Source organism: Fringilla coelebs (genome assembly GCF_963513975.1).
Source record: "Fringilla coelebs genome assembly, chromosome: 11".
In the NCBI taxonomy this organism is placed as follows: Eukaryota; Metazoa; Chordata; class Aves; order Passeriformes; family Fringillidae; genus Fringilla; species Fringilla coelebs.
In genome coordinates this window covers 4,853,371-4,861,836 of record NC_140037.1, presented here as the reverse complement: position 1 = coordinate 4,861,836, position 8,466 = coordinate 4,853,371, and the positions used below count along the sequence as shown (strand labels likewise).

At 55.1% G+C, this 8,466-nt stretch overlaps 2 protein-coding genes across 2 annotated transcripts; one reads left to right on the top strand and one right to left on the bottom strand.

The window, feature by feature from the left end:
• Positions 1–193: 193 nt before the first annotated feature.
• Positions 194–4,179, top strand: ERCC6L (ERCC excision repair 6 like, spindle assembly checkpoint helicase; the record flags this gene model as incomplete). The annotated part of the gene is made up of 2 exons (XM_084213150.1): positions 194–255; positions 396–4,179. 2 exons carry the CDS (start codon positions 194–196, stop codon positions 4,177–4,179), a joined length of 3,846 nt encoding a protein of 1,281 aa, XP_084069276.1.
• Positions 4,180–7,324: 3,145 nt separating this feature from the next.
• On the bottom strand, positions 7,325–8,244 carry PIN4 (peptidylprolyl cis/trans isomerase, NIMA-interacting 4). Its single transcript, XM_084212787.1, has 4 exons — positions 8,155–8,244; positions 7,893–7,960; positions 7,658–7,777; positions 7,325–7,500 (listed from the first exon to the last, which is right to left on the bottom strand). The coding sequence occupies exons 1-4, from the start codon at positions 8,192–8,194 to the stop codon at positions 7,342–7,344; spliced, it is 387 nt and encodes a 128-aa protein (XP_084068913.1). The 5' UTR covers positions 8,195–8,244; the 3' UTR covers positions 7,325–7,341.
• Between the last annotated feature and the right edge of the window lie 222 nt (positions 8,245–8,466).

The window sequence follows — 8,466 nt, the reverse complement described above, 5'->3', positions numbered from 1 at the left end:
GGAGATGGACCAGCCGTGACCGGTGCTCGTCCCGGTACAGCCCCAAACCGGGAGGAGGTGCGGGCAGAGCTCGACCTCGCCCCCTTCTTCCCGCCCCCGGCGTTGATTGGCTGCGAGCGCTGCTGATTTACATGTGGCGCGGTGCGGGCCGGGACGGGCCGGGTTTGAAGCGCAGGGCGGCAGCGCTGGCGCCATGGCTGCCCCTGGGCCGGGAGAGGCGGCGGTGGCGGCGGAGGAAGAGGAGCGGTACCGGGGGTGAGTAGGGACGGGGCTGAGCGGCCGAAGGCTGCGGGGGGCCGCGGGCGGGCTGGGCCGGGCCGGGCCGGGGGTGGCGGGCCGGCACTCCAGGGTGTAGCCCCGGCCTTGCCACCCGGTGCTTACGGTGACTCCCACAGGCTCGTGACCAGTGCGAAAGCGGCGGCGGCCGACGGGGACCTGGAAGAGGCGCTGCGGCTGTTCCGGCTGGCGGCTGCCATCCGCCCCAGCGAGAAGCTGCAGGGCCGCGTACAGCGGGTGCAGGAGGCACTGGCGGCGGCCGAGCTGGAGCAGCAGCAGGAGGAGGAGGAGGATGAGGGCTTTGTGGACGTGTGCGGCAGCGGCCTGCTGATCTACGGGGAGATGCACAGGAAGCTGTTCCAGCACCAGCGGGAAGGTGTTGCGTTCCTGTACCGCCTGCACCGGGAGGGCAAGCCTGGTGGCATCCTGGCAGATGACATGGGCCTGGGCAAGACCATCCAGGTGATCGCCTTCCTCTCGGGTATGTTCGACGCTGAGCTCATCCAGCATGTCCTGCTCATCATGCCCACCACCCTTGTCAGCAGCTGGCTGGCTGAGTTCGCTCGTTGGACCCCCGGCCTACGTGTCAAGGAATTCCATGGCACCAGCAAGACAGAGCGCACCAGGAACCTGGAAAGGGTTCAGAGGAAGAATGGCATCATCCTCACGACCTACCAGATGCTCATTAACAATTGGAAGCAGCTGGCCAGCCGCCATGAGCAGGAGTTTGTCTGGGACTACATTGTTCTTGACGAAGCACATAAGATCAAATGCCCATCAAACAAGACAACCAAGTGTGTGTATGCAATCCCGGCCCAGTACCGCATCCTGCTTACGGGCACCCCTGTGCAGAACAACCTGCGGGAAATGTGGTCCTTGTTTGACTTTGCCTGTCAAGGCTCCCTCCTGGGAACTGCCAAAACTTTTAAAATGGAATATGAGAATCCCATTACCAGGGCAAGGGAGAAGGATGCAACTCCAGGTGAGAAAGCACTGGGGCTAAAGATATCAGAGAATCTCATGGCAATTATAAAGCCTTATTTCCTCAGAAGGACCAAGGAAGACATCAAAAGCTATCATGCTGATAAAGTTGATGCTCCTCTTCCTGAGGATCCAAGTGAGAACAAGGCTCCTGTCATGCCATCTCTCACTAGGAAAAATGACTTTGTTGTGTGGGTGTACCTGGCACCGGTGCAGGAAGAAATCTACAGGAACTTTCTCTGCCTAGATCATGTGAAGGAAGTACTGATGACGACCCGATCACCTTTGGCTGAGCTGACAGTCCTGAAGAAACTCTGTGACCACCCCAGGCTTCTGCCTGCGAGAGCCTGTATCCAGCTGGGCTTGGAAGAGCAGGTGGGCTCCGAGCAGGATTACACGATGGAAGCAGGTATGTTTTCAGGCATGAACAAAATAGATCATCTTTCTGATGAGACTGTGATCCAGGAGTCTGGGAAGATGCAGTTCCTTGTGGGACTGCTGGAGCGGCTGAGAGAAGAGGGACACCGAACCCTGGTGTTCTCACAGTCGAGGAAGATGCTGGATATCATAGAGCTCGTCCTGTCTCGCCGACAGTTCCAGATCCTGCGCATTGACGGCACGGTGACCCACCTGACGGAGCGGGAGAGGCGCATCAACGCCTTCCAGAGCAGCACTGACTACTCTGTCTTCCTGCTCACCACACAGGTTGGGGGCGTTGGCATAACCCTGACAGCAGCCAGCCGAGTGGTGATCTTTGATCCCAGCTGGAATCCAGCAACTGATGCTCAGGCTGTGGACAGAGCTTACAGAATTGGGCAAAAAGAGAATGTAGTGATTTACAGACTGATCACCTGCGGCACTGTGGAAGAGAAGATATACAGGCGGCAGGTATTCAAGGACTCGTTAATCAGACAGACCACGGGTGACAAAAAGAACCCATTCCGTTATTTCTCCAAACAGGAACTAAGGGAGCTCTTCACGTTGGAAGACACTCGGACATCTGCAACTCAGATCCAGCTGCAGTCCCTGCATGCCATGCAAAGGAAGTCTGACCTGCAACTGGATGAGCACCTTGCTTACCTGCATTCCCTGGCAATGTTTGGCATTTCTGACCACGACCTGATCTACACAAGGGAGATGGCTCACGAGGAGCAGGTGGAGAGCGAGGAAGCCCATCAGTACATCCAGCAGAGGGTACAGAAAGCCCACGAGCTGGTCCAGCTGGAGTCCCAGCTCAGAGATCAGAGGATGGAGGGGATCAGAAATGCTTGTGAAGAGAAGTGGCAAAGACCATCGGGATCACTTTCCAGGCCAAAGAAGCTGTCTCCAGGGTTGAATGACAAAAATCACTTTGTTTCACCACCAGTAGCTGATGCACACGAAAAAGACGAAGTTATTGATCTTACAGAGGTTGAAGAGGAGGCCCAGGTGCTTGATATCAGCTCCAGAATGGCAACTCTGACTGCTGGTGACTTGGATGAAGAGCAACTGGCACAAGGTGTGTCCTGTATGGAAGTGCTCAATACCAGCAAGACAACAGAACAATCTGATATACAAGAATCTGAGCAAAATCTTGAATCTAGCATTGCACCATCATCCCCTGCACTCAAGAAAGAGAGTCAGAACCTCCAAGAGAAACAGCATTCGCAGGGACATTCAGACAGCTTGGCCAAGACAAGGAATGACCTGTCTTGGCATTGTCACAATTCCTCCAAGTCTGGCGTGGCTGATGAGCCTAGAAGTGAGGCAGAATTGTCAGTTCAGGTACTTGACCCACATACTGCTCTGGGGACAGAGCACAACGATGTTCCTGAGCTGGCTTCTGCAGTGCTGAGTTTATCAAATGCTACACCAGAAATCAATGCTGAGCTCTACAAGTCTCATGTGTTGGAAGACAGCTTGGAGGGTACATCTGCTCCTTCTGTCCAGGATCAAGTTGACTTCAATCTGGTTTTGGAAGAGTCTGAAGAGGGATGGCAGGATGCCTCAAATAGAGAAGGATCGGTGGAACACCCTGAGACAGAGAGCTTGCAACTCCAGGCAGAAAGCTTGTGTAAATCTCCAACCAAAGAATCTCCAAACAGAACTTGGCCAAGTGAGACCAGTAGCCATGGCAAACCCTGTCCCACAGCTGAGGAAGAGCCAAATGCCTCCCTGCAAGGGAGTAAATCATTGGAGGAAAGCAGTTGTCTCTTAACTTCTGGTAGGAAGAAACACTTAAACAGAATTGCTTCAGACAGTGAGAGTGAAGAGCAGCCTGAACAAGTGCCCTCCTCTCCCTTGGACAGCACTCGGCACAGACTTCTGGAAGGAATTAGCGCTTCCACCCCTAAATATGACAACACAAGAGCTAAAGCCATCTTTTCTCCCCAACTAAGTAACAGTGGAAGCAGGTCTAATGCTTCCAGGCACTCATTCTTCAGCAGGTTGGTAGATGAGGTGGAGGATATTGGGGAAATCATGGGAACCACTGATGAAGAAGATGATGATGATGGTGATGATGAGCAAGAGGGGCTTGTGGAAGATGAAGCTGAGGAGTGTACTGGAGAATCTGCTGAGCCTGAAGAAGAACCTAGTGGAGAAACACTTGATACAGGTGAAGAGTCCTCCCACACAGACAGCATGGAATCTGAGCAGTCTGAGGCAGAGGAGATGGAGGAATCCACAGGTGACACTGAGCTCCAGTCAGGTGAGCAGATTGACTACTTCACCCAGGAAAGCAGCTCTGAAAAGGACATTGGGCAGAGTTCCTCTCCTCCTGCAGATTATGACACTTTGGTACACAGTGGGAAGAAACTTCAGAATGATGGAAAACTCCAGGAGGCTTTGGACTGCTTCCTGCAAGCTCTTGACATAAAAAGTGGAGATCCTGAAGTTATGCTTCTGACTCTGAACTTGTACAGACAGCTGACCCAGAAGTGACATGTTTGTGGCTCTATGAAGACAGTCTGGCTGTCCCTTGTTACCATGTGTCTGCACCATGGCCCTGGGATCCCTGAGCCAGCTCCAGGCTGGTGCCTGCCATATACTCGTGTGACTGAGCAAATTCAGCACCCCCTGCTTGAGGAAACAGCCCAAACATCCAAGTGTTGGATGCTGGGAAGGGAACTTCACTGTGGAGTCAACTCACAAAGGTGAAAATGGTTCATGTTCCTGTCTGATTATTCAATAAAAGAATGGTATTGTTGATGTCTAAGCACCTCTCTATCGGTTTCTCAATGTTGGGATGGAAGGCACTTGAGGAGGTAGTTCATGTTGGGACCCAAGTGTTTATTATTTTTTATCAGTGAAACAGCCTCACAACCATGAGTTCTGCAGCCTTTCATTAGCAGGCACAAAAATGGCTCTCTCTTGTTACAAGGTCTTTTAAGACTAAACTATCCAATTAAGAAAGGACACCTCAGTTATTTTCCCTTTTAACCCAATAACTGATCCCTCGAAGCCTGCGATGCAGACTTTTCTGTCCAATTACAAAACATCACCCAAACCCATGAAGAAGGTGAAGAAGAACAACCTGCCTCCATCCTAAAACCTCCATCTTGCTTCATATTTATTTCTATATTCTAAGACCCCAAACTCTTGAGTTTTCCACCCTGTGATATTACACACTTCTAACCAACTACACACCCATAATCCCAGTGTTATCAATCAGTTTTGGAAGTCTTCTCCACAGCCTCAGGTCGATTGCAGTGCTCTCTTGTGGCTCTGTGCCTTTAAGCACAGAAAGTTTAAAATTCTCAGTGTCTAGGATTCCAACACTTCTCCATGCTGGCATCCCTGGATTCACCTTTCTATCCTCCAGGTTTTGCTGCTCCTCTCCCCTGAGAAGATGGGGACAGTACAGTCCCATGGCCACTGTACAGCCCAGCTCTGTGGTGTTGTGCTTCCTCCCTCCTTTGGGTTTTAAATAAGCCAATTTGGGTGCCTGAAGGTCACCCACCATTTGGGTGCCTTACAGACCTTCCAGTTCCCACCCCTGCCACAAGCAAGGACTCCTTCCACTAGACCAGGTTGCTCCAAGCCTGGCCTTGAAACACTTCCATAGATGGGGCAGCCACAGCTTCTCTGGGCAACCTGTGCCAGTGTTTTATCACTTTCGCATGAAAGAATTTCTTCCCAATATCCCTTCTAACCCTGCCCTCTGTCAGCTTGAATCCATTACTCTGTATCCTGCAATTCCAGTTCTGGATAAAGAGTCCCTCTCTGGCTCCCTTGTAGGCCCTTTCAGATACTGAAATGTGCTCTGAGGTGTCCACACAACCTTCCCCAGGCTGAACAGCCTGAAAAGCCCCAACTCTCTCAGCCTTCCTTCACAGGGGGCTCCAGTCCTCTTATCGACTTGTGGTCTCTTCTGGACTTGCTCCAACAGTTCCATGTCCTCCTTATGCTGGGGGCCCAAAAACTGCGCAGGACTCTAGGCAGGATCTTGGGAGTGCAAAGTGGTGGGGGAGAATCCCCTCCCTCACCTGCTACCCACGTTCCTTTGGCTGCAGCCCAGGACAAAGGGGCTGGGAATGCTCACTGCTGGCTCATGGTTTTGCATGAGGTTTTTTTTAAACATCACCCCCAAGCCCTTCTCTCAGGGCTGCTCTCAATCCCTTCTCTGCCCCTTCTGCAGCATTGCCTGAGAATGTTCTAACCCAGGTGTAGAACTTTGTACCTTTCCCATGGTCCTACCTCTCCAGCCTGTCCAGGTCCCTCTAGATCCATCCTTCCTTTCCAGTGTGTGACCACACCACACAGCTCAGTGTTGTCAGCAAACTGGCTCAGAGTGCCTCAGTCCTACAAACCAGCAGCTCAAAAGTTCCTGGTTCTGGCTTTGAATGACTCTGCCCCTCACCAACACAGCCTCAGCCTGGTGTGCTTGTCCTGCCAGTCTCACCTGGTAACAGCCCAGCAGCAGATAGGGATGTTTCCTTGTGCCATGGCAGTGCCTTTTGCAATACCACACCGTAGCACAGGACACCATACTTGGCTGAGCTGTGCAGTCTGGGAGAAGAGCTCTTTGTATTCGGAGCCACAGCAAACACGGCAGATTTGGTGGTGCAGTTGTGTCAATGTGTTTTTGCCAAAAGAAAGAACAGGGCTCTGGTAGCCTGGAAACAAGTGGTTTATTAACAGAGTACCATTACACGAGGCAGTGCCTGCTCTGAGCAGCCTGTCTGCCCTCCATTGCAAGCCATTCATTGGCTTCTCTGAGCTTTCCATACTCAGCAAAACCAATACCCTGAAAAGGGAGGGAAGAAAAGAACCTTTCCTTCTTTGATGTTTCCTCCTCATCTCTGAGCCCTGTGCATGGTGCTCACCTGTAAACAAAGCTGGTGCCTGTTGCTGGAGCCGTGGCTGGTTTGGGGGCTCTGTGGGCAGGAAGGGGATCATGGCTCTGGGCTGGATTCCTGAGACAGCAGGAATCTTGCTGGGCTGCTTCCTTTGCACACCCCACAGCACGGGGGAGCGCAGGAAGTGGCACACAAGCATGTAGTGGCTTTTTTTCTTATGCAAACCTGAATTATCCAGTCTCTTCCTCCAGCTCTGAGTAGGCAAGGTGAAGCTGTAGGAAGAGATGAGTCTGCTCAGGAGAGCTCATCCTCCCCTCCTACCCCCAGCTCCCTTTCCTGCCTGGCCTGACCCAGCTCCAGTGTTACCCACCCTCCACTGAAGGGACTGTCCTGCAGCTCTGGAGCACAAACTGCACCATGGGAGCTGTCTACATCCTCCTGGGGAGGATGGAGATGGAGACCAAGGCGTGGGGCCCCCCCTCTGTCCCTTTCTGCATCATTTCTGTTTGCAGATAAAAACCTGGGCACCTCTTTCTGCTGACAGGCCATTATCTCCACAGATAATGTGGAGAAGGAAGAGGCTGGCCTGCCAGGCAACAGAGACTTCAACATCTATAAAAGGCTCATTTCACCCTTCCCAGGGACACTTTACCTCTCCAGGCAGGGCCTTGTGCTGCTAGCACAGTGGCAGGGACAGGCAGCTGCCTCCAGACATGTTGCTGCTTGTGCCCAACTTGCTCCAAGGCCAAGGTGTCTGGGACTTGGAATTCAAGCAGTCAACAAGGTCATCATGGTCATTAACATTTTATTTTCTGCCTTCCACCATGATAATGTGGTATCCGAACTTGGTCTTGACGGGAGGGTCCGTGTACACGGGCTTGTCCATGCTGCTCACAGGCAGGGCAAATGCTGCCTCCTGGAATGGTCCCACCATGGAGCCTCTGGTCATCCAGCCCAGGTCTCCCTGAAGCAAGGGTCCGTCGGGGTTAAGCTCCGAGACTCAGAGCAGGGAGGGTGGGTGACGTGGCCGTGGGACAGGTCCTGCTGGTGATGAGCAGGACCCAGGCTCCCGCAGCCGCTGCCCGGCCCCACTGCCCTGTCCTGGTGCAGCACTCACTCACCCCTTGCCTGGCCTTGTCCTCGCTGTACTGTGCCGCCACCTCGCTAAAGCGCTGTCCGGACTTCAGCTTCTCCATGGCCTCCATGGCCCGGCCGTGCTTCTCGCACAGGATGTGCCGAACCTGGAGGGGCGGGCAGCGGGGCTGGGGCGAGCGGTGCCGACGGGCGGGACGAGCCTGCAGGTGCTGGGGCGGAGAACCCGCACCCCGCCCGGTCCCCGCCGCCCCCCGCGCTCACCTTGACGGCGCTGCCGCCTCCCTTCGGGCCCTGTGATTTGCTCTCGCTGCTGCCGCCGCTGTCGCCACCTGTGAACCGAGCACCCTGACACCGGCCCGGTCCCCGCCGACCCTGCCGGGCTCTGAGACCGGCTCGGGCCCCACCGCCCCCGGGCCCCAGCCCGGCCAGTCCCGGTGCCGCCCCAGAACCCCCGCCCGGCCGGTCCCAGTGCCGCCCCAGAACCCCCGCCCGGCCAGTCCCGGTGCCGCCCAGCCCCGCTCACCCTTCCCGGCTTTGCCGCCGCCTTTCCCTTTGGGCGCCATCTTGCCGCCGTGAGGCCCCCACGCTGCCCACGCCCCGCCGGGCGGGGCCGCCCCTGCCCCGCCCCGAGGCCCACGGCTGCCCGCGCTGCGCCGGCGTGGAGCTGCCGCCCGGCCCGAGCCCGGCGGAGGCCGCGGGGTTGTGCTCGCCCGGACGGGGCTGGAGCCAGCCGGCACACAGGGCTGCGTTCGGCATCCACGGCCGTACCCAGCTCCCGCCCACGGCTGTCCCCAACACTCAGGGCTGTCGGCCTCATCTACCCCTCCGGCCCCAG

Excerpts from the sequence above, each read along its gene's own strand:
- PIN4 (XM_084212787.1), bottom strand. The coding sequence starts at position 8,194 with ATGGCGCCCAAAGGGAAAGGCGGCGGCAAAGCCGGGAAGG. Across the intron at positions 7,778-7,892 it reads GAGGCGGCAGCGCCGTCAAG|GTTCGGCACATCCTGTGCGA; the intron begins GTGAGCGCGGGG and ends CCGCCCCTCCAG. Across the intron at positions 7,501-7,657 it reads AGGACAAGGCCAGGCAAGGG|GGAGACCTGGGCTGGATGAC; the intron begins GTGAGTGAGTGC and ends CCCTTGCTTCAG.